At 41.4% G+C, this 25,582-nt stretch overlaps 1 protein-coding gene across 1 annotated transcript in view; it reads left to right on the top strand.

The window, feature by feature from the left end:
* The window catches only part of PLEKHG7 (pleckstrin homology and RhoGEF domain containing G7), an 84,981-nt gene that overhangs the window by 44,031 nt on the left and 15,368 nt on the right, over positions 1-25,582 (top strand). Inside the window, 8 exon segments of the mRNA XM_085024909.1 lie at positions 1,432-1,545; positions 20,349-20,413; positions 20,415-20,465; positions 20,467-20,523; positions 22,874-22,920; positions 22,923-22,984; positions 23,319-23,345; positions 23,655-23,721. Coding sequence (XP_084881035.1) covers positions 1,432-1,545; positions 20,349-20,413; positions 20,415-20,465; positions 20,467-20,523; positions 22,874-22,920; positions 22,923-22,984; positions 23,319-23,345; positions 23,655-23,721 — 490 coding nt within the window.

Here is a 25,582-nt window from a genome sequence, read left to right as displayed (position 1 = left end):
AATCAGAGCTGTAGCCACCGGCCTACGCCACAGCCACAGCAACGCCGGGTCCCCAACCCACTGGGCAAGGCCAGGGATCGAACTCGCAACCTCATGGTTCCTAGTTGGATTCATTAACCACTGAGCCATGACGGGAACTCCGTGGATCTGGATTTCTCAGGCTGACTCTTTACGGTCTTCATTGTGGCCTCCTGGTAACGGCGTTTCTCAAGCATCTTCTCAAGATCTTCTCTTTATCTTCCAGCCCTTGTCTGTCACCTCCCCCTCATTATCTCTGCTTTTACTGTTGTCACTTCCTCTACTGGCTCTTTAGGCTGGGTCTGCTGTCTCTCCTCACTGCCGTTATAATATTACCAGCAAGCACGTCTTCCTTGTCCTGTTCACCACATTATGACACTATTGCAAATTCCTTAATGGGACCCAGTACTCATTATATTAATTAATAAACCTATCAAGGAACACATAGGCTTAGCAGCATGGTAAGCACTAAGGAATCCTAAAGAGAGTGCCTGCCATTAAGGAACCAGAAGGTTGGTAAAGAGAAAAGATTGACTGTCATTCCTGAGAAAGAACTTGACTGGGATGGTGGCACATTGCGCAGTGTGCCCAGTTTGACAGTTAGGCACGTGGATGTATGCAGGCAAATGAGCCACTTGGTTTATAAAATAAATTTGATATGGTTCCCGAATGTGTAGTCACTATCACAAGTTTAAGGCATTACATAAAAATAATTAAGAAAGGAGAAGACAAGTGTTAGATAAAACTAATACATAAAATGCACACTACTAAACACAATACATTTAGTAGATGTGCCCCAAATTTGACTGTATATATTTAGAAGCTGACGAGAGAATTAAGTTTGTGGTTATTTCCAAGGAATATTTGATGAAAAGTTAGATGTTGTTTAATCAGTATGAACGGAAGATTGATGTCACCAACATCAACAGTGAAATCACAGACGGTGTTTGTTAACAGGTACCATGCAGTACGTATTCTGTTAGTTTCAACAGAATAGACAAATGCAAAGAAAGAGTGAATTAAGACATCCTAGGTAGAATTTTCTTTAAGTATGGGAGAAAAGGAGAAAGGCAGCTTACCAAGGAGTTGTTTATTATGGGAATTATGGGAATAATGTTTTCTTTTGTATTCTCTTTTGGCTGTATCCATATCATATAGAAGGTCCCAGGCCAGGGATTGAACCTGAGCCACTGCAGTAAATTCAATGCTATATACTTAACCACTGAGCCACTCGGGAACTCCAGCAAAGTTTATTTTGAAGATTACCTGTTTCCGTCCATGCAGTCACAGCTTCTACCTGATAATGGCACCTCCTCCATTTTCCCGGTTCTAGTTACTGACAAAAATAAAGCGAAAATCTCTCTCTGTTCTCTTTGCCTCTGTTCATGCTTTTTTCCCCTTCTCCTCTTGCAGTATTTCTGAGGGAGCCTGTGCCAGAGCCACCAGACCGACTGCCTGAATTATGCAGCTGCTGTCTTTTATCTTGAGAGCCTGAGGCAGAGAGATGACTTCAGAATTTATTTAAAAGTAAAGTAGGATTTTCTTTCATGTTTTTCCTGAGACTCTTTGGATGTAAACAGGTACTAGACCCGAATCAAATGGGAAAGAAGGAAAATAAATTATCAACAATACACTTAAGCTACAGACCTGCTTTCCTCATAAATGCATCTTCCACTGCACACTTAGGATTTTAAAAGGTGCACATCCGAAAACATCATCTAATGTCCCTCCTGACATTTTGGCTAGGGCTTTAAAATGTTTTATTTTTTCATCGGTTTGTTTTTGGAAGAAATTGGTGAGAGAGGTACAGTAAGAACTGAGGCTCTGTTTGTGACTAGATGTTTGGTTCTTGGAGGATTTGGTCCCCTCAGAGTCCTGCTGCACAAAAGCTTGACGCCGCATTTACATTGTATTCCGTGTGAGTGGGGACTGCAGGGGACATCGTGGTACACAGTGTAGATGTTGCCCCTGAAGTTGCCCGCATGATGGCCAGGGGTCTCAAGTGTTATTAAAACAAGGAATTTGGGGAGTTCCCATTGTGGCTCAGCAGGTTACAAACCCGATTAGTATCCATGAGGATGCAGATTCGATTCCTGGCTTCACTCAGTGGGTTAAGGATCCACCGTTGCCATGATCTTGTGGTGAAGGTTGCAGATGCTCCAATTTGGCATTTCTATGGTTATGGCATAGGCTGGCAACTGCAGCTCCAATTCGACCCCTAGCCTGGGAACTTCCATATGCCACAGGTGCGGCCCTAAAAGCCCCCCCCCCCGCCCCGTGCGCCCCTGAAAAAGAGAACAAGGAATTTCTGCTAGGGACCTTCAGCATTTGCTAATAAGCAAAACTGGAAAGAATTTTCCTTGACTTGCCTAGTTCCTTTGACCCCTTTTTTGACATGTCTTTAGTCTGAACTGTACCTTTTAGTATTATGCCAGAGCCCTTTTGTATGATCCAAGAAAATGGTCCAGGCCTTTCCAGAAAACCAGCTCTTTCCTGCAGCTGCAGGAAGCACCTACCAGAGCATCACCTCAGAGCCGTGGAAGGAACAGCCTCCACACATGGTTTCCAACAGCTTAGCTTTGATCAGTGTGTCTTTGCCGTGGCTGGGGTGTGCCAGGAAACCTGGGTGTGGCATGAATGATCAGGGGAAGAAGTTTCGCCCTATTTTTGTAGCTTCAACTGTTCAGTGCTTTCTTTGCTACTAAAACTAAATACTGAAAGTTCATTAGATTTCCAAAGGTATGAATAATCTTACTGCAAATTTTCCCCTGGAAGTTGATGGATAAGACTCCTCGCCAGACCCCCAAATTGGGGAGAATCCAGGTTCATTCCTCTCCCTTTCAAACCAGGGCAGAGAATAATTTAGCAGGGCTCAGACACTGTTTTCAAATAACTGTGGAAAATCCCATAGCAATTGTGACACAGAAGCTTACATTTTTATATGAAAAATGTATAGCAAGCAGAGATATTTGGGGAAGGAATGGAGGAAGCACTGTTATAATGATAACTTAAAATAATTTTATAATGCATAGTGCTTTACCAGGCACCTTTCTCAAAATCTCTTTTTTTGTTGTTGCTGTTCCTTTTTTTTTCATGTAGTTGATTTACAGTATTCTATCAGTTTCTGCTGTACAGCGTAGTGACCTGGTCATACATTCGAGCATCTCTTTTTAATCATCAGCACAAAATTGTGACGTTGATTACATTGTCCCCATGTGTCCCTCAGGCTCAGAGGTTATGTGACTTTTGCAAGAGCACATGGCTAATCGGTAGCAAAAAAAAAGAATGTAGATAAAGGTCTTCAGGCAAAATCCTCCATTGTGCTTGACACCAAGACTGTTTCCACCTCCTCAGGGCCACTTGCCGTTGCTAAGGAAGTATTAGCATCATGAAACAAAAGGGATAGGGTGAGAAAAAAGGCTTTGGAGGAATTGATGGTGCATCTGCCTTCCACAACCCCAGAGCACAAGCAAAAGCTTCATTAGAGGTAATTAATAATAAAAATAGAATTATATATATGTAATAATTATACATATTTTATAATAGAGATCTATAATAATAAAGGTGACTGGTTGTCGAGCTCTGGCTCTCACCAGGCACTGTGCTTCCTGCTGGTCACCTGTGGTTTCTTGGTCTACACAGTAGTCCTGTGGGATTTCATATTATCCCCATTGTTCGGGAGGTTAGAAACATTAGACACCTTGTGGAAGGATACGGGTTGTTTGGGGGCAGAGGCAGGATTCAGATCTGTCTAAAGCTGATATTCATGCTCCTAGCCTCTGATAGAAACATTGTTGGAGAATTTACATCTGTGTGGTGATACGGTCTGCCTAGGATTGGGCTATGACCGCGCTGGGGTGAATTTACCCCACATACTGTGTGGGGCTGGGGCTTGTAAATGTACATTACCTTGCTGCATATTGGCAAGAGTAGAATTCTCCCCTCTCTTTGTGAAGTAAATTGATGCAGAGAAAGAGACGGGGAACTTTGTAGCAGGTCTCTCAGTGTTACTCAGTTAACAGTTGCTAACAAATCTACCTACATGGACTAAATATTCAGGATGTGTCAGGCACTATTCTCGGTACTTTGCGTGGATGTTCTCATGAAACACCTCTCCCCAACCTGTTGAGGTAGTGACTCTTGTTATCCACACTTCATGATGGGGTTAAGGGAGCTTAAGTAAATTTCCCAAGATCCCAAGAATGCTGGTTGCCCCAGACCAGTGCTGAGGACAACAACAGGTTTATGGGGAGAATGTTTTTATTTGGGACTTTGTATTTATTTCATATCCATGTCACTGTTCTCCTAAAAACATTTTAAAGAAATTTATATATGTTTTATGAATTTTATGAATTTATAAATTTTATGAATTTATAAATGTATAAATTATATAATTTGTATATGAATATATTATGGTTTATATATAAATTTATAAAATTTATACATAAAATTTTATAATCTTTTTGTTGAAGTATAGTTGACATGCCATATTTTGTAATATATATTTATCTTATTTTCTGATATACAGCAAAGTGAATTCATTTTATGTATATATTCCTTTTCCATATTCCTTTCCATTATAGTTTATTACAAGTTATTGAGTAGTTTCCTGTGCTATATAGTAGAACCTTGTTAACTATTTTATATAGTAGTTTGTATCTGCTAATACCAAACTTCTGATTTATCCATTCCCTTCGTCCCCTTTCATAACCATAAGTTTGTTTTCTATGTCTGTGAGTCTATTTCTGTTTTGTAAATAAGTTCATCTATATCATATTTTAGATTCCACATATAGGTAATATAATATGGTACTTGTCTTTCTCTGTTGGGCTTAACTTCACTTAGTATGATAATCTCTAGGTCCATCCATGTTGCTGCAAATGGCATTATTCTTTTTTATGACTGATTAGCATTCCATCATTCTTTTTCATGACTGAGTAGTATTCCATTACATGAGTAGTATTCCATACTGAGTAGTATACACACACGCATTATATATATATAATATGTGTGTGTGTGTGTGTGTGTGTGTGTGTATGTATATACACACACAAACAGATCTTTATCCATTCATCTGCCAGTGGGCATTTAGGTTGCTTCCATGTCTTGACTGTTGTAAACAGTATAGCTCTGAACATTAGGGTGCATATATTTTTTCAAATTATCATCTCCTCTGGGGATACATACCTAAGAGATTGATGGATGATAGGGTTGCTCTATTTTTAGGTTTTTGGGGAACTTCTATACTGTTCTCTACAGTGGCTGCACCAGTTTACATTTCCACCAGAAGTACAGGAGAAAGCTCTTTTCTCCATACCTCTCCAGCATTTGTAGAATTTTTGCTGTTGGCCATTCTGACTGGTGTGAGGTAGTACCTCATTGTAGTTTTCATTTGCATTTCCCATTAGTGATGTTGAGCATTTTAAGCCATGTGTATATCTTCTTTGGACAAATGTCTGTTTAGGTGTTCTGCCCATTTTTAAATGGTATGAGCTCTTTGTATATTTTGGAGAGTAAGCCCTTGTCAGTTACATCATTTACAATTATTTTCTCCCATTCTCTAGGTTGTCTTTTCGTTTTCTTTTTTTAATTTCCTTTTTGATTTCCTTGTTGACCTGTGGGTTTTATAGTAGCATATTTTTTAGTTTCCATGTAGTCAGTTTTTTCTCATTTCTTTTCCTGTGGTTGATTTCTAGTTGCCTGCCATTGTGGTTACAAAAAAATGCTTGAAATAATTTGTATACTCTGAAATTTGTTGAGGTTGTGCCCCAGTATGTGATCAGTCCTTGAGAATGTTCCATGTGCACTTGAAAAGAATTATATTCTAGATGTTTTTTGGATGTAATATCCTGAAAATATCGAATCTGTAATTTTGTGTCATTCAGGGCCTCTGTTGCCTTACTGAGTCTCTGTCTAGAGGATCTGTCTATTGATGTGAGTGGAGTGTTAAAGTCTCCTACCATTATTGTGTTCCCATCAGTTTCTCCCTTTATGTCTCTTCATATTTGTTGTATGAATTTGGGTGCTCCTATATTAGGGGCGTATATGTTGATGAGTGTCATATCCTCTTCTTGGATGGATCCTTTTAATATTAAATAGTGTCCCTTTTATCTTTCTTTTTTTTTTTTTTTTTTTTTGTCTTTTGTTGTTGTTGTTGCTGCTATTTCTTGGGCCGCTCCCGCAGCATATGGAGGTTCCCAGGCTAGGGGTTGAATCGGAGCTGTAGCCACCGGCCTACGCCAGAGCCACAGCAACGCGGGATCCGAGCCGTGTCTGCAACCTACACCACAGCTCACGGCAACGCCGGATCGTTAACCCACTGAGCAAGGGCGGGGATCGAACCCGCAACCTCATGGTTCCTAGTCGGATTCGTTAACCACTGCGCCACGACGGGAACTCCCCTTTTATCTTTCTTTACAGCCTTTGTTTTATTTTTTTTTTATTATAAGGAAAGTAAGGAAATTTATTATTTTATAAAAAGTAAAATAGTATAAACTGTAACAGTACATAAATTGTAACATAGATTAATGAAATATCATTGCCAGTAAAAATAAAAGTAATGAAGATAACACAAAAAATGCTTAAGTAAAAAATGAAATTAAAAAATTATGTAACTGCTATATTAGAATTATTTAATAGTAGGCATGCATCTAAATAAAACTTCAGAGAAAATTAAGTACTTTACAGCTAATTTTACACTATTCCATTTTTTTCTTTTTTTTCCATTTTTTTTATTACTCAAATGAATTTATCACATCTCTAGTTGTATAATGATAACAATCTGATTTCGCAGGATTTCCATCCCACAGCCCAAGCACATCCCCCCACCCCCTACAGCCTTTGTTTTAAAGTCTATTTTGTCTGCGTATTGAGATTCCTGCTTTCTTTTCATTTCTGTTCACATGAAATATTTTTTCCATCCCCTCACTTTCAATTTATATGTAACCTTTGCCCTAAGGTAAGTCTCTTGTAGGCAGCATATTGTAGGCTCTTGTTTTTTTTATCCAGTCTACCACTGTGTCTTTTGATTACAGCATTCAGTCCATCAACATTTAAAGTAATTATTGATAAATATGTATTTACTGCCATTTTAAACCTTGTTTTCCATTTGATCCTATGTTCCTCCTTTGTTTTTCCCTTCTTTTGCTTGGATGATTTTGTTTTATGCTGTGTCCTATTCTGGTTCTTGTGAATATACTGTTTGTTTTTGAATTGTGGTTGTGCTGATTTTCACATGCATTAACCCCTTCCTATATCTGCTTGCTTTAGACTAATAGTCATATAGGCTCAAATACGTTGTTAATAAAAATAGGGTCTAGATTTTCTTACTGTCCTTCACTACATTTTATAATTTTGATGTCCTTTTTTACATCTTCATGTTTAGGGCCACACCTGCGGCATATGGAAGTTCCCAGGCTAGGGATCGAATTGGAGCTGTAGCTGCCGAGCTATGCCACAGCCACAGCAATGCCAAATCCAAGCCACATCTGCAACCTGCACCACAGCTCACGGCAACACCAAATCCTTAACCCATGGAGCGAGACCAGGGATTGACCCACATCCTCATGGATGCTAGTCAGGTTTGTTAACCACTGAGCCATGACAGAACTCCTAGGTCTTTCTTATTTGAAAGAGACTTTTCAGATTTCTTTTAGAATGGGTTTAGTATTGCTGTATTCTTTTAGTTTTTGTTTGAGAAATTTTTTAATTCTCCTTCTATTTTAAATGATAATCATGGTGGGTATTATACGTTGCCAATTTTTCCCTTTTAGAACTTTGAATATATCTTGCCACTCTCTTCTGGCCTGACATTTCTGTTGAGAAATCAGCCAATTCCTTATAAGGATTTCCTTATAATTAACTCTTGTTTTTCCCTTGTTGCCTTTAGAATCCTCTCTTTAACATTGCCATTTTTATTATAACATGTCTTGGTATAGGTCTGTTTGGATTCAGCATGTTCAGGACCCTCTGTGCTTCCTATATCTGGATGTCTATTTCCTTCTTTGGATTGGAAAGTTTTCAGCCTATATTTTTTCCAGTATTATTTTCTTCCTTTCTTTCTTTCTTTTTTTTTTTTTTAGGGCTGCATCCACAGCACATGGAAGTTCCTAGGCTAGGGTGTGGAATCGGAGCTGTAGTTGCCAGCCACAGCAGCACTGGATCTGATCCGTGTCTGTGAACTACATCACAGCTCACAGCATTGCCAGATCCTTAACCCACTGAGCGAGTCCAGGGATTGAACCCACGTCCTCATGGATGCTATTTGAGTTCATTACCACTGAGCCCCAACAGTAACTCCCCAAATTTATTTTAAGTATCCTTTTCTTTTTCTTTTCCTTCTGGAATCCCTACTCTGTGTAGATTGGCATGCTTTATGTTATGTTACAGATCTCTTATATGTCTTTTTTTTTTTTTCCACTTGGTTTTCTATCTGCTGTCCTGACTGGGCGATTTCCATTATTATATCTTTCAAGTCACTTATTTGTCCCTTTGTCTTATTCATTCTGCTGTTTAATGCCTTAAACTCAGCTTTTGTCTCTGCAAATGATTTTCTAATTTTTCTTGGCTCCTCCTTATAGTTTCTGGTTCTAGTAATCTGTGTTACCATTGATACTCGTTCTTCATTCCCTCAGTATTTTCATAACCTCCTTTTTGAACTCAGTGTCTGTTAGTCTGCAGAGGTCTGTTTCATTGTTTGTTCCTTCAGGGGAATTCTCCTGTTGTTTTTTTAACTGGGAATGGTTGCTGTACTTCTTCATTTTGTTTATATTTTTCTTACCCCATGTGTTTAGGGAAGACAGTTATTACTGTAGTGTTGGAGGGCTATTTATATGCAGGAGCATCCCTGGTTAGCTTATGAGGGCTATTTTTTCTGGCATGGAGGCTACTTTTGGTTTGGATGCTTGCTGACTCTTTCCTCAGTGCAAGCTGTTATCCCCCTGATAAAGGGAAGTGAAGGCCTGCCTGTGCTTCACAGGGAGGTGGGGACAATGGGCGGCCTCTGCAGGCACCACCTGGTTTTTAGGCCCTTGACAGTGGCGGGGACCCAGGGAGAGGTCAGGGTGCATGCTGCTCCTGGTTGAAAGTCCCTGGGCAGTGGCAGTGACCCTCAGGGAAGTGGGGGTAGTGCCCAGAGCCCTGACAGCATCAAAAATGGGGTGTGTGCATTCCCAGGGAGGAGAGGGAAACATAAGGTGCTCGGTCTCAGGATCTTCCATGGCAGCGACCCCTGAGATGCCTGGGGCTTCCAGGGGATTTCTGGTCATAGGACTCTTAGTGATGATGGGCCACACCTACCTCTACAGTCCAGTGGCTGCTGTGATTTGCACCTACCCCATAGCTCAAGCAAAAGGTGCGCCACTGCCTGAGAGCCCTAGCATGCGCAGAGAAGTTTCTATGGCAGTCCTGCCCCTCCTTTTTGTGCCCTCCCCAGCAATGGCACCTTGCTTCTCTGGCAGGCCCAGGCCACCTCCCCAACTCCCTTGGCTGTGGCATGCTACTCCCTAGCCCCCTCAGGCTGTTTCCACACAGCCAGTCCTAGTCCTTTCCTTATAACTGAGTGCCATAACCCAAGACTCAGTGCCCAGCCCCTGCCTGAGTATCTCAGGCTGTGGTGTGCTGGCTGGTGGTACCCATGATCTGGCCAGCTCTCTCTGCTTTGCCTTTCTTGGACTGGTTGGTGTGCTTTTCTTGGAGGCTTTGAGGCTTCTGCTCCATCCTGGCTGATCTCAGTTAGGTGGCCTCCCACAGTGTGAATTCCTTTCTTCTTTCACAGCTCCCTCTCAGGAGTGCTGGTCCTGTCCTGATTCTTTTTCTTCCTCTTCTCTCTTTTTCTTCTCCTTTTGTTCTACCCAGTTATGTGGTGGGTTTCTTACCCTTTTTGGAAGTCTTAGGCCTTCTGCAAGCCTTCAGTAGATATTCTATGCAAATCATTCTACATGTAGATTTTTTTTTATGTTCCTAGGAGAAGGTGAGTGCCACGTCCTGCTCCTCCACCATCTTGACCCCACTTTTTTCATTTTCTTACTGGTTTCCTTTGCTGTGCAAAAGCTTGTAAGTTTGATTAGGTCCCATTTGTTTATTTTTGTTTTTATTTCTATTGGTTTGGGAGACTGACCTAATAAAACTTTTGTAAGATTTATATCAAAGAATGTTTTGCCTATGGTCTCTTCTAGGAATTTTATTGTGTGATGTCTTAATGTTTACTTCTTTAAGCCGTTTTGAGTTTATTTTTGTGTGTGGCATGAAGGTGTGTTCTAACTTCATTAATTTGCATGCATCTGTCCAACTCTCCTAACACCACTTGCTAAAGAGGCTGTCGTTTTGCCATTGTATATTCTTGCCTCCTTTGTTGAAGATTAATTAACTGGAGGTGCTGTGTGGGTTTATTTCTGGCCTCTCTTATGTCCCATTGATTCATATGTCTGTTTTTGTACTAATACCACAGTGTTTTGATTACTGTAGTGTTGTCTGAACTCTGGGAGGGTTATGCCTCCAGCTTTTTTCTTTACCCTCAGGCTTGCTTTGGCAATTCTGGGTCTTTTATGGTTCCATGTAAATTTTAGGAGTATTTGTTCTAGTTCTTTGCAAAACGTCATGGATAATTTGATAGGCTTCACATTAAATCTGTAGATTGCTTTGGATAGTATGGCTTTTTTTTTTCTCTCTTTTTAAGGTCACACCTGTGGCATATGGAAGTTGCCAGGCTAGGAGCTGAATTGGAGCTGCAACTGTCCATTGGGCCTATACCACAGCCACAGCAACACCAGATCCAAGCCACATAGGCAACCTATGCTGCAGCTTGCAGCAACAGCAGATTATTAACTCACTGAGCAAGGCCAGGGGTCAAACCCATATCCTCACAGATGTTACATCATGTTCTTAACCCACTGAGCCACGATGGGAACTCCAGTATGGCCATTTTAACAATATTGATTCTTCCAATCCAAGAGCATGGGATAGCTTTCCATTTCTTTAAATCATCTTCAGTTTCCTTTATCAGTGTTGTATACTTCTCAGCATATATGTCTTTTAACTCCTTGGTAAGGTTTATTCTGAAGTATTTTTTTTTTGATACAATTTTAAAAGGAATTTTTTTTTAACTTCCCATTTCTGATATTTCATTGTTAGTGTAAAGAAATGCAACTGATTTCTCAAGTTGCCACTGTGGTGCAGCAGGGTAAGGATCTGGTGTTGTCTCTGCAGTGGCTCAGGGCATGGCTGAGGCACAGGTTTTATCCCCAGCCCAATGTAGTGGCTTAAGGATCTGGCAATGCTGCACCTGCGGCGTAGGTCACAGCTATGGCTCAGATTCAGTTCCTGGCCTGGGAACTTTACATTGCCATGGGCATGGCCAAAAAAAAAAAAAAAAAAAAACAGAAGTGCAACAGATTTCTAAATGTTAATTTTTTATCCTGCTACCTTGCTGAATTTATTTATCAGCTTTAGTAGCTTTTTTGTAGTCTCTATGGTTTTCTGTGTATAGCATCATGTCATCTCCATATAATGACAATTTTACCTCTTTCCTTCCAGTTCAGGTACCTTTTATTTCTTTTTCTTGTGTGATTTCTTGACTAGGACTTCCAGTACTATGTTGAATAGAAGTAGTGAGAGTCTCTTTCCAGAATTTAGTGGGAAGGTTTTCAGCTTTTACTGTTGAGTATTCTGTTGACTGAGAGTTTTCCATAAATAACCTTCATTATATTAAGATGTATTCCTTTTTACCCACTTCAGTAAGAATTTTTATCATGAATGGATGTTGAATTTTATCGAATGCTTTTTCTTCACCTATTGAGATGATCACATAGTTTTTCTCTTTTGTTGATGTGGTGTATCACATTGATTTGTGTATGTTGAACCATTCTTGTGACCCTGGGATGAATCCAACTTGATTGTGGCATATGATCTTTTTTATGTGTTGCTGTATGCACTTTGCCAACATTTTGTTGAGAATTTTTGCATCTGTATTCACTAAAGTTACTGGCCTATAATTTGCTTTGTTGGTAATGCCTTTGCCTGATTTGGTGCTGATGACTTAATAGAATGACTTTGGGAGTGTTTCCTCCTTGTCAGTCTTTTGAAAGAGATTAGAAGGATCTGTATAAGTTCTTCTTTGTATGTTTGGTATAATTCCCCAGTGAAACCATCTGGTTCTGGACTTTTGTTTGCTGGGAGTTTTTTTTAATTGCAGATTTTATTTCACTTCTAATGATTGGTCTGTTCAAATTATCTATTTCTCTTGATTCTGCTTTCATGGGATATATGTTTCTAGAAACTTGTCCTTTTCTTCTAGGTTGTCTAATTTGTTGGTATATAATTGTTTTATATATATATATATATATATATATATATATATATATGCTTATGATTTTGTATTCCTACAGTACTTGTTGTTTCCCTTTTGCATTTCTTACTTTGTTTACTTGGGTCCTCTCTTCTTGGTGAGTCTGGCCTAAAGTTTGTCTATTTTGTTTACCCTTTTAAAGAATTAGCTCTGGATTTCATAGATTTTTTTAATCTCTATTCTATTTATTTTTTCTCTGATCTTTATTAACTTCCTTCTACTCACTTTAGGTTTTGTCTGTTCTTTTTCTAATTATTTTCAGTGGAAGGTTAGATTGAGCTTTTTCTTTCTTTATTTTTCTTTTTTTTTTTTTGAGGAAGTCGTGTATTGCTATGAATTTTCCTCTTAGGACTGCTTTTGCTGAAACCAGAGATTTTTGTAGTTTGTAGTTGTGTTTTCATTGTCATTTGTTTCATGGTATTTTTAAATTTCCTCTTTGATTTCATCATTATCCAGTTGAGTTTTTAGTAACCTGTTGTTTAGTCTCCATGTAATTCTTTTTTTCTCATTTCTCTTTCTGTAGTTGATTTCTAGTTTTATACCATTGTGGTCAGAAAAAATGCTTGAAATAATGTCTCTGTTAAATTCATTAAGGCTTGTATTGCATCTTAGTATGTGCCCTGTCCTAGAGAATGTTCCATGTACACTTGAAATGAATGTGTATTCTGGGTTTTTTGGATGTAGTGTCCTGAAAATATTAAGTCTAACTTAATATTGTGTAATTTGGAATCTCTCTTGCCTTATTGATTTTCTGTCTGGGAAATCTGTCCATTGATATGAATGGAGGGCTTAAGTCTCCTACTGTTATTGTAATCCCATCCATTTCTCCTTTGAGACTGTTAGTATTTGTTTTATGTATTTGGGCACTCCTATGTTGGGTACATATATGTTGCTGAGTGAAATATCCTCTTCTTGAGTTGATCCTTTTATATAGTGTCCTTTATCTTTCTTTATGGCCTTTGCTTTAAAGTCTATTATGTCTGATATGAGCAGTGCAACTCCCACTTTCTTGTCATTTCTGTTGCATTAAATGTTTTTTTTCCATCCCCTCACTTTCAATCTGTGTGTGATCTTCACCCTAAAAGAGTCTCTTGTAGGCAGCATATATATTGTAGGCTCTTCTTTTTTATGTAAGGCCACTCTGTCTTTTGATTGGAACATTTAGTCCATTGATATTTCAGGTGATTATTGGTAGATGTGTATCTGTTGCCATTTTTAATCCTTGTTTTTCAGTTGATTTTGTATTTCTTCTTTGTTCCTTTTTTTGTTTTTCCTTCTGTGGTTTGATGGTTTTCCTTTTTATTATGCTTGAGTTCTCTTATTTTTAGTTTTGGTGAGTCTGTTTTATGTGTGTGATTTTTGGATACTCTATTTTTCTAGTATGTTAATGCATTACCAAATAACTACATGCTTTAGACTGTTAGTCATATAAGATGAAACACATTCTTTCAAAAAAAAAATCTACATTTTCTTACTCCCCTCCTCCACAGTTTGATTTTGATGTCCTCTTTAACATCTTCATGTTTATCCTTTTACTGTTCATTGTAGTTTCATCAATTTCACAAATTTTTTTTTTGATCTGTGTATTGGCTTATTTCTGAGTTTCTATTTCCTATAGATTCTTGCTTGTTTCCTATTTATAGAAGATCTTTCAACATTTCTTTTAGGATAGGTTTAGTATTGCTGTATTCTTTTTCAGTTTTTTGCTTGTCTGAGAAATTCCTTGTCTCGTCTTCTATTCTAAATGATAATCTTGCTGGGTAGAGTATCCTAGGTTGCAGGTTTTTTTCTTTTAGTACTTTGAATATATCTTGCCTCTCCGTTCTGGCCTGTGACTTTTCTGTAGAGAAATTAGCTGATAGGCTTATGGGGATTCCCTTGTAACTAACTCTTTGATTTTCTCTTTTAGAATCCTCTCGGTACCTTTTAACTTTTGCCTTTAAATTATAATATTTCTTGGTGTAGTTATGTTTAGTTCATCTTGTTTGGGACCCTTTGTCCGTCCTGTACTGGATATCTGGTGGCATCTTTAAATTTGGGAAGTTTTCAACCATACACTCTTCAATATGCATTTCTCTTTATTCTCTTTCTGGGATCCCTATTATGCATAGATTGGCTAGCTTTATATTATCCCATAGGTCTCATATATTGCTTTTATGTTTTTTTTCAGTTGTCTTTCTGTCTGCTGTTCTGAAGGGATGATTTCCATTATTCTATCATCCAGATTTCTTACTCATTCTTATGCATCGTTTAGTTTGCTCTGTATTGCTTTTAGCTCAGCCTTTGTCTCAACAAATGAGTGTTCTAATTTTAATTGGCTCCTCTTAATAATTTCTAGTTCCTTGCTACAGTGATCTGTATTTCTATTGATAGCCCTTCTTAATTCCTTCAGTATTTTTATTACCTCCTTTATGAAGTCATATCTAGTGACTTAGGTCTGATTTATTGCTTGTTCTTTTTTTTTTTTTTTTGTCTTTTGTCTTTTCTTTTTAGGGCCACACTCGCAGCACAGGGAGGTTCCCAGGCTAGGGGTCTAATCGAAGCTACAGCTGCCAGCCTACACCACAGCCATGCCAGATCTGAGCCACATCTGTAACCTACACCATAGCTCACAGCAATGCTGGATCCTTAACCCACTGAGCAAGGCCCATAACCTCATTGTTCCTAGTTGGATTTGTTTCCTCTGTGCCACTACAGGAACTTCTATCATTTGTTCTTTCAGAGGATTTGTCTCATTCTTTTAATTGGGAATGATTCCTCTGCTTCTTCATTTTACTTATATTTCTCTGACTCTCAATTTAGGGGAAACAGTTACCTTCTGTGGTCTTGAAGGGCTGTTTATATGTGGGAGCATCTCCATGTACCCTGTGTGAGTCTGTTTTTGGTACAAGGGCTGTTTTTGGTATAGATGCCTACCACATCTTTCTGCAGTGTGTGTTGGCCATGATTCCTTTGGTGGGGGTGTTACTGGTGTTGTGGTGACCAGAGTCTGCACTGGATATTGAGTGGGGCCTCCTCTTTGCTCTGTGGCTGCCACAGTCCTGTCAGGGACGAGGTTGTTGTTGGAGTAGAAGCCCTCAGATTCATTTCTGAGCAGTGGCGTGGGGTAGGCAGAACTGGAGCTCTCCCAGTGGGAAAGGCCCACTGAGTATTCCTCCACAGGATCTGTCCATCAGGCAGTGCATCCTGTGGTGTTAGCTGTCACCTGTTGTTGGCCCTGCCTCTGCTTTTGGAATGCAGACAGCTGGCCCCAATATCCCTCAGGCACTGTGCTCAGAAATCCACCAGCTTAGATCTCCTGGTGCATATTTCCTGAAGCCAGGCACCAGCTCTGCCATGTGTTTCACATGTCACATACCTGGACCTGCCATGAGGGCTATGGAATCAGCACAGACCCTGGCCCTGCCTCAGCATATGTGCACCCACAAAGCCTGCAGCTGCTAAGTCTGGACCCACACCAGCCACAGGGAGCACTACTCTGATGTCCTGCAGGTGCTGAGCTTACAAAGGTGCCAGGTGGCATAAATCCACCAAAGCCACTGGACAAGATGGATTTCAGCCCCACCTCCACGTTTGGCCATCACTAGTAGAGGCAGAGCTGCACCTGCTGTGAGCACACTGAGATAAGGCTACTGTGGCAGGGCCCCACCCCCCTCTTCACGTGCTTGTTAAAAATGGGGCTTCTATGGTAAACCCGAGCTCCTTCTCATGCACACCCCTCGTCGAAGCCCAGGCCACACTCTAGCTCCTTTGGGCTGTCTCCACGCAGCCAACCCCTTTGTGCACTGAAGCCCAGGTTTCAGCACCCAGCCCCTGTGTGCATGTCAGGCTGGGGAGTGCAGGGAGGTGGCCCTCTCCTTTCTTCTGAGCCTCTGAAGCTCCTTTCTGTCCCTGCTGATCTCCCAGCCGTGAAGGTGCTTCCCGGGGTGAGGGAACCTTTCCCTTTCACAGCTGCCTCCCAGGGCCACAGGTCTCATCCCAAGTTTTTTTTTTTTTTTTTTTTTTTTTTTAGTCTTTTGTCCTACCCAGTTACATGGTCATGTTTCTTGTAGCTCTGGTTGTGTGAGATCGTCCAGCATTCAGTAGGTATTCTGGGAGAATTGTTCCACTGTGTAGATGTATTTTTGACGTATTTGTTGGAGAAGGTGAACTCCATGTCCTTCTATTCTGCCGTCTTGTTCTTCCACCTATGAATTTAGTTATAAAACAAAAGCAGCCTCCATGGATCTAGACCCATCCATGAAAAGGACTTTATGTCCAGTCTCTCATGACAGAATTTCTTTACCTTCTCTAATGGACCTGAAAAATACAGCCAATAGAACGATGAAAGAAAAACTTAAACAGGAGTTCCCATCGTGGCGCAGAGGTTAACGAATCCGACTAGGAACCATGAGGTTGTGGGTTCGGTCCCTGCCCTTGCTCAGTGGGTTAACGATCCGGCGTTGCCGTGAGCTGTGGTGTAGGTTGCAGACACGGCTCAGATCCCTCGTTGCTGTGGCTCTGGCGCAGGCCGGTGGCTACAGCTCCGATTTGACCCCTAGCCTGGGAACCTCCATATGCCGCAAGGGCGGCCCAAGAAATAGCAAAAATACAAAAAAAAAAAAAAAAAAAAAAAAAAGAAAGAAAGAAAAACTTAAACAGTTTTACTTTAAAAATTATCACACCTCTTTTTTTTGCTCTTCTGAAACCTTCCAAAAGCTTCAGGTATCTCTGCCTGGATCTTTGTCTAAATTATTTACCACTGATGTTTCCTTTCTGATTGATACCTGGGGGAGATTAGGTATTTTCACATTTACCCTGAATACTGCGCTGGCAGCCAGAGTTATTCCCTACAGTGTGAAAACTTGGAGCCGTGGCCCATGGATTTGTGTTTTGAGGAAATCCCTAATTGCTGCTGAGATGTCAGATACTAGAGCTCCTCAGCCTCCCACAAGGCCAGCAGGTGAGGCTACCGCCAGTGACCAAGCATGGAAATCAGCCCCTAAGCCCACCTCCTGTGGCCTCTCCACCCTCTTTCCCCTTGTTCCCACTCCCAGATTTTCCGCATCTGCACTCCCCCTTCTTCTCCATCCCTTCCAGCCCCAGTGACAGTCACAGCCACTTAGAGCTGGCTGAGAACTGGAAGGTCATCTAGGACTCCCCATTTTACAGGAGAGGACTCTGAGATGCAGGGAAGGGAAGTGGTTTCTCAGCCTTGAAGCCTGGCCTGTAGAGCTCCTTCCTCCGGGCACCCCTGGGCTCACTTGCCGACTTGCCATCTGTAGGTGGGAAAGTGGGAAGGACCATGTCCAGCAGAATTCCCATAGGAGGACCCCTCGGTGTTTTGAAAGGGGATTCTTTGATAAAGCTGCAACTGGGGGAGGGTAACACAACCCCCTTCCTCAGGACCTGGGCAAGCAATGAAAGACAAGGATAAATTAAGACACGTGAGGCTGGGAGAGAAAAGGCAGAAAGTTGGAGGGGGAAAAGAAAGAAAGAGCTCTCTAGTTTCAAATAAGAAAATGGCAAAATGGGGTAAGTGGTGGTGGCTGTGTATATGCCCCCACCCCAATCTGAAATCTTCAGTAAAATAAACACACATATTCATAAAGCATTTGGCATGAGTGGGTTCACAGTGGAAACCAACACAGGAAACCAACCAAAGTGCTCAGTTTGGCATTTGGCCCATGCTGTTCAGAGAAGAAACAGTGTGTTCAAACAGGGATCCAGGGGCCAAAAGAGGCCATTAGAATCAGAGTCTCTTTGTAAATATCTAAAGAAGGTTCCAGACTTGTTGGAAGTCTGAGCCAGTTGTGCCTGTGTCCTAAACGCAAGGGCTGACTGACACCCGGGCATAAAGTTGGAGGACGCTATCTTTGGGGAAGCAGAGGGAACCTTCCACAGTGTACACTTGCCCCTTGGTAGCCACAGGGGATTTGTTCCAGGACCCCCACACGTCCCAAAATCCTTGGATGCTCAAGTCCCTCACAGAAAATGGTGTAGTATTTACATAAAACCTACGCCCATCCTCCTGTACACTTTTAACTCATCGCTCGGTTACTTATATGTATAAAAGGTAAACGCTCTGTAAATATTGTAAATACAAGGTAAATGCTATCGTAAATTTTTGCTGGTGTGTAGCAAATTTTTAAACTTTCTGGAATTTTTCCCCAGGTATTTTCATTTTACAGCTGGTTGAATTTGATGATGCAGAACTTGCCGATAGTGAGACCAACTGCACCTTGACCCACCTGAGGCCGGTCTTGAGAGTCTGGGTTGTGGCGTGAAGTACTTAACCTGGGCCAGGACTGAAAAAGAGGGGAGACTTGAGAGCCTGCAGTAAGAAAAATATTTATACGTTTTATTTCTTTATTAGATATATATGCAATGGAATACCACATAGCCGTTAAACAAAATGGCATGCCATTTGCAGCAACATGGATGCAACTAGAGATTCTCATACCAAGTGAAATAAGTCAGAAAGAGGATAAATAGCATACCATACCACTTATATGTGGAATTTAAATATGGCATAAATGAACCTGTCTGCAAAACAGAAGTAGACTCGTAGACATAGAGAACAGACTTGTGGTTGCCAAGGGTGGGGGATGGACTGAGAGTTTGGGGTTAGTAGATGCAAACTATTACATTTAGAAGGATATGCAGTGAGACCCTACTGTGTAGCATGTGGAACCATAATCTAATCTCCTGGTATAGATCATGAAGAAAGATAATATATGAAAAGGAATGTGTGTGTGTGTGTGTGTGTGTGTGTGTGTGTGTGTGTGTGTCGCTTTGCAGAAATTAGCACAATATTCTAAGTCAACTATACTTTAATAAAAAATAAAGGAAAAACACCTAGGCTAAGGGTGGTATGATCCATTTAGAGTTGAACTTAGGACAGATATGGTGAGAGCAGGGTGGGGGAGAGAAGAAGACGTGAACACAGCCTTTAATAATGCTTTTTTGCATACCTGTGTGTACTCTAACCACAGACGTGGCTCCAGGGGTCATGTGTCATCTACACAAAAGCTGGGGCCTCTCAAGTTCATTGTGGCATTCAGAGAAACAGACCAGCAGATGAAACAAATGTAAGAGCTGTTTTCATGTTTACTTATGTTTCTCAGATATCATTTATGGAAATCCATTGTACAACTCATAGCAGTACTTGCTAAAATTTCTTTTTATGCCTCCCCTGTTCTGTGTACACCTGCAGCTGATTCTTTCAGCAGACTCTCCCTGTTGACAGTTGTCTGTTTCCCTCTCCTCTCCCCTCTTTTTTCTATATCATGTAGATCAATTTAGTCTCTTCAGCTTCTACTTTCATTTTCTCTTTGTTATCCCAACTCCCTGCAGCAAAGGAGAATCAGGGACCTGATTCAACAAGTAAAAACCCTTTCTTTTCCTTTCTCCTCATCCAGTGTTAATTCTCAATTCTAATGGCATTGCAGCAAGGGTGGAAGCAGAGTTGGCAAAACCAGAAATCTCCCCTGGGGGCCAGGGAAAAGGAGAAGGCAGTGGGAGGGGTCAGCAGAGCTGCAGTGTGTATATTAATAGAGCTTCTGACTGCAGATGGAATATGCAATTTCTAGAGGATTTAACAAAATCCAAACTTTTTCTGTGCATTCGAATCTTGACATCAGTTTTCCCATTTAGCTCCGATGAGGGACAGTGTGGTAGGTGATGCTGACGACTTCCGCCTTCATCACCATTTCTGGGAAGATAAGACATCTGAAGAAAAATCGTTTCATTTTAGTAACATTCAATAATATTTCCTACCCACTTCAGACCTGAATTTGACACTGTTAGATGGATGCTTGTCAAAGACAGTTTAATATGGAGTTTTCAAAAGGAAAGTCTAGTCCACAGCTTATACATTTTACCAGCAACATCATAGGTGGGTCATGCCATTACCGAATGATATCTCAGTGGGTCTCTTGTGTCCAGACTTCTCAGTGCCTTGAGAGGAGAAGCAGTGTTCTGATACACTGGCTCTTGCCTTCCTCATTGGTGTGAGCAAAATGAACAGTGCAGACAGCTTCACATGCCTGAGCTGCTAGTGGCCCCCTGTGTAGGCCAAATTGATACCCCTGTTGCCAAAGAAAGTCTGGAAAAGGAGTACAGACTACTGGGAAAATCATTATCTGCTTCATCAAGGAGAAGGTGGAAAAGTCAGTCTGTAAGTTCCTGAGATGAGAGACTCAGAGCTGCAGTATCAACTTTAATCAAAGAGTTGGGGGGCCCTGTGGCTCCTGGGAACGTTCTGGGCTTTCATTCATAGGAGGTAAGTCCATTGGCTTGAGGTCAACGTGGAGTCAGGTTTAAGTGCATTGTAAATCAAACACACTGAAAACAATGGGTTTCAGTCACATCCTGGTGAACCCTGTGAGAACTCCAAGGTCATGCAGGACGGGGCTCTCTCTCCAGGGCTCGCAGATGTGAAATCAGGCAGGAAAAGTTCTGCCTCCCAGATGATGAAGGCACTTTGTTTTTAACATCCATACTGAACCCACACACAAAGCAAGTGGGAATAAACACCACGGGAAACCTTTCCAGAGGATAAATTAGCGTCTCTCATTTTTTTTAGGTAACTGAAATGCAGGGCTAATTTATTTTTTTTTTCATTTTTTTTTTATTACTCAAATGAATTTATCACATCTGTAGTTGTATAATGATCATAACAATCTGATTTCACAGGATTTCCATCCCATAGCCCAGGCACATTCCCCCACCCCCCAAACTGTCTCCTCCGGAGACCATAAGTTTTTAAATGTCTGTGAGTCAGCATCTGTTCTGCAAAGAAGTTCTGTCTGTCCTTTTTTCAGATTCCACATGTCAGTGAAAGCATTTGATGTTGGTGTCTCATTGTATGGCTGACTTCACTTAGCATGATAGTTTCTAGGTCCATCCATGTTGCTAAAAATGCTGGTATTTTGTTCTTTTTAATGGCTGAGTAATATTCCATTGTGTATATGTGCCACATCTTCTGGATCCACTCCTCTGTCGATGGACATTTAGGTTGTTTCCATGTCTTGGCTATTGTAAATAGTGCTGCAATGAACATCGGAGTACATGTGTCTTTGTGAGTCGTGGTTTTCTCTGGATAGATGGAAATGCAGGGCTAATTTAAATATAATGCCAATTGCAATCTTCAAAACTGAAGTTTGGGAATAGGAAAAGAGCAAGCCTGTGATGACTGATGTTTACTTGGGTGGCTCTATAATCAAATTCAAATAAGGAAGTCCATGATGTATGTCCATAAACCAAGATTTCGTGGGAAGCATCAAAAGGGGACAGTTCAGATTGATGATTATCAACTGTACAGAATGATGTATATTTTTCTTTTGCAAATTTAAAAGTAAAATGACTGCTCTTGGAGTTGCTGTCATGGCTAAGAACCAGACGGGAATCCATGAGGATGCAGGTTTGATCCCTGGCCTTGCTCAGTGGGTTAAGGATCTGGCGTTGCCATGATCTGTGGTGTATGTATAGCACAGATGTGGCTCTGATCCTGTGTGGCTGTGGCGTAGGGCAGCAGCTGTAGCTCTGATTTGACCCCTAGCCTGGGAACTTCCATATGCCACAGGTACAGTCCTAAAAAGAAGAAAAATAAAAGTAAAGTAAAATGACTGTTCATTTGGAAATTTTTTTCCTTTTAAAATTTTTTTTTCAAATTCTAAAATAACCCAAGAAACTAGAATTCAGCTTATCAAGTGAATAAGGCAAAAATTCAATTAAAGACAGACTTTTTTAAACTTTTAAAGTAACATTGATGATTACTACTCATTCTGATAGGTTTGTGAGTGAGATAATAATAACATCTCTTCTAGGAATTTCTCAATAAATACCAATTCTCATTGTTGGGGAAAGAGATCCCTATGCCTCCCTCCACGTCTCTGAGCTTAAAGATGGTGATTTCTCAAGGATTCCCTAACCATGTGATTCTGTGGGCTTAAGACTTGCCCCCACCCCCATGCTCCAAAAACCATTTCAAAACTTATATAGCAATATGTTGTTAGAAAATGTTTATTTTTTAATTTTTTAATTTTTATTTTTTTCCATTATAGCTGGTTTTGTCAATTTTCTACTATGCAGCAAGGTGACCTAGTCACACATACATATATACATTCTTTTTTCTCACATTATCATGCTCTATCGTAAGTGACTAGATACAGTTCCCAGTACCATACAGCAGGATCTCATTGCTTATCCATTCCAAAGGCAAGAGTTTGCATCTCTTAACCCCAAATTCCCAATCCATCCCACTCCTTCTCTTACTGTTTTGTTCCTTTCTCTTCTGGAATATCTACAATTCTTAAATGGAATCTCCCTTTTCTGTCTTGCAAATACAACTGTCTTATCATTTTTATCTGAGAACTGCAAGAGCCCCTATAAATTCATTGAACCTAAGATATGGTTTGGCTCCAGGGCCAGTCATTGTGTCTAAATGATTCGGTGGATCTTGGTTAAATTTTATGCTGTGATGTCTCGTGCATTTCAAAATACTTTGATGTATCTTTATCTTTCGGGGGCTCTTGAAGGAAACGTGAAGTGGCTCAATGGTTTTGAAAAATGCAGACACTACAGGAGATTGTAGTGTGGCCTCCACTTTGGAGTAGAGAGAAAAGGTTTTTTATTCCAGAGGTACAGCAGAGATCACTTAGAACTTCTGTCCTTTTTCAGAAGTTTGGCATTCAGCTGGGAATACCCTGAATAATAAATCTTACTTTATGAGCAAGAAGTTAAGCCTTCATCCACATGGCATTGTGTCTGTGGGGGGGCGGGGCTGGCATCCTCATGTCTTGCCAGGGTGGTCCTCTGAGAGGTTTTCCCATTCTTCCCCATGCTCACATCCATTTGCTGGCATTTCCAAACGTCCTCACCTTTCTAGACAGAGTAGGTTGTTTCACCTTCTGGATCATGCTGTTTTCCAGTCACTAACAACTAATCTTTTTTATTTTATCCCTTGTTTTGCAAGTGCCTGAAGCACATTTTAAAAGAACACATGGGGGGAGTTCCCGTCGTGGCGCAGTGGTTAACGAATCCGACTAGGAACCATGAGGTTGCGGGTTCGGTCCCTGCCCTTGCTCAGTGGGTTAATGATCCGGTGTTGCCGTGAGCTGTGGTGTAGGTTGCAGACGCGGCTCGGATCCCGCGTTGCTGTGGCTCTGGCGTAGGCCGGTGGCTACAGCTCCGATTCAACCCCTAGCCTGGGAACCTCCATATGCCGCGGGAGCGGCCCAAGAAATAGCAACAACAACAAAAAAAAAAACAACAAAAATAAATAAATAAATAAATAAAGATAAAAGAACACATGGAAAAAAACATCGTGTCACCAACCACCAGACACCTTCTCTGCAAAGGCAAATGAACTCTCGAAGGTAAATAGCCGTTTGCTTTACAAACCCAGCATCTTTGCTCCTCATAAGTTGTCTGGCCGATGCTGATAGAAGGGTGGCAGGAGTTGTGTTTACCTGTGGCCAGGATTACAGGAGATGTGAATCGGGCCATCCTGTCGGGGTCATGCAGACTCCAGCTTGATCAGAGACCACGACCTGACATGCCCTCCCCTTTCTCTCTGTAGGATGGAATCACTACATCGACCTCAGAAGGTGGTTGTTAAAGTGAGGAAACATACGTGAAGAGCTTAGCTCAAGGTCTGGAATTGAGGAAACAGTGTCAGCTCTTAGCAGCATTTTACTCCTCCGGTGAGCTGGGCGGTCATACTTTCATTGTTGACTGAGATCCGTGATATAACCCATGTTGTGTGGGGTAGGTACCGTTGGAGGATAGAAACTCAGATTTCTGCAGAACCCTTTCCCTCTCGTTGGGAAGCTCTGCCATAATGAGCAGACCTGAGGTGCAAATCCGGGAGAGAGTCTGATGCTGGAGAAGCCTGGAAAGGCTTCATGTGGTCCAGGGGATTTGAGGTGGGCTTTGGGGGGATGGAGAGATGTAGCTAAGAGGAAGGACCTCCTGGATGAAAAGCACAACAAGAGAAAAGGTCTGGAGGCAGAAGCCACCTGAGAGCCCAGGCTCACAGCAGGCGGTGAGGAGGCTGCCTCCCGGGCTCCCTCCCAGCTCGGCCTTTCCTGCCTGGGTCACCTTGGGCCACCGACAGCCGTCTCCCCAGGCTGCACTTTCCCCCCTTTGTTGTGAGGATCAAACGACCTAATGGACAGATAAGCACTGGAAAGAACGGTTGGCAGGGAGTCCGTGCTTAGTAAATATTATGCTCAGAAAGGGCTGTCCGACTAAAATAAGATTTGCATTCATATCTTCACAGAATCGCCATCGAGTAGCAACTGAACCCCTGTGAGATGTAGGATGGCCTATTTTTGGTCACCTGAGATCTTGTCAGGGCTGGGGGGTGCCAGGCAATAACTGCTTATTCAGTACGCATCTGTGGAGATCTGCTCTATTTCAGGGGTAGCACTTCATGTCAGGTTGGGACAGAACCCCCACTGGCAGCTGCCAACTTGGGAAGATAGACCTGCCCAGCGTTTTCACACATTTTCTCCTTCCAGTGGGTTATGCAGAGCAGTTACATTTAATCTCATGTCACAGGTGAGACAGCTGAGGCTCAGGGAGGTTCCATATCATGCCCAGGCCAGTTGGCAAGGTAATGGCATCCTTCAGACCCAAACTAGGCTGCCTCACATAGCAGGCTTCCAGAGTCACAGCAACTGCCTTGGAAGCCACAGGGCCCCAGCCAGGAAATAGGCAACAAGAAGGGTTCTCAGACGGGGACATGACAGGCTTAAAAGCGTGTTGAAGAAAGAGTTACGGGAAGCAGTGCGCAAAACAGCATAGAGGAGACCAAAGCAGAGAGGCCAGCCCGAGGTGCCGCGGAGACGCAGAGGGAGGTGAGAAGGCCTGTTTTTCAACCATCCCCACCTGTGGACCACCCCTCCCACTTTCATTTGGAAAGATAACAATGTTACCTTTTCTTTGATGCTATTTAAGATTTTAAAAAAAAATTATATCATAGTAGCAAAGCCAACTGCAACCCAGATTGAAAAGTAATGAAGCAAAACAGTTCTTTGTGCAGACATGTGCCTTCCCGTCCAAAACTGGCCTCCACCTGGAATTGTCAGAGATTTTATTTCACCTCTTCCTTCTGTCCACCAGTTTCCCAACATTCTGAGATGCCCTAGCCTATCCTAAAATGTTAGAAATGGGCATGGATCGAAAAGGATAAATGTGAGAGCAGTTTCACGGGTAGAAACAGGTGAGACTTTA

Source organism: Sus scrofa, chromosome 5 (assembly GCF_054392235.1).
Source record: "Sus scrofa isolate SSC_HxYL_T2T_F1_AM1 chromosome 5, Sscrofa_HxYL_maternal_Yorkshire_Landrace_v2.0, whole genome shotgun sequence".
In the NCBI taxonomy this organism is placed as follows: domain Eukaryota; kingdom Metazoa; phylum Chordata; class Mammalia; order Artiodactyla; family Suidae; genus Sus; species Sus scrofa.
This window is presented reverse-complemented; position numbering and strand designations above follow the sequence as displayed.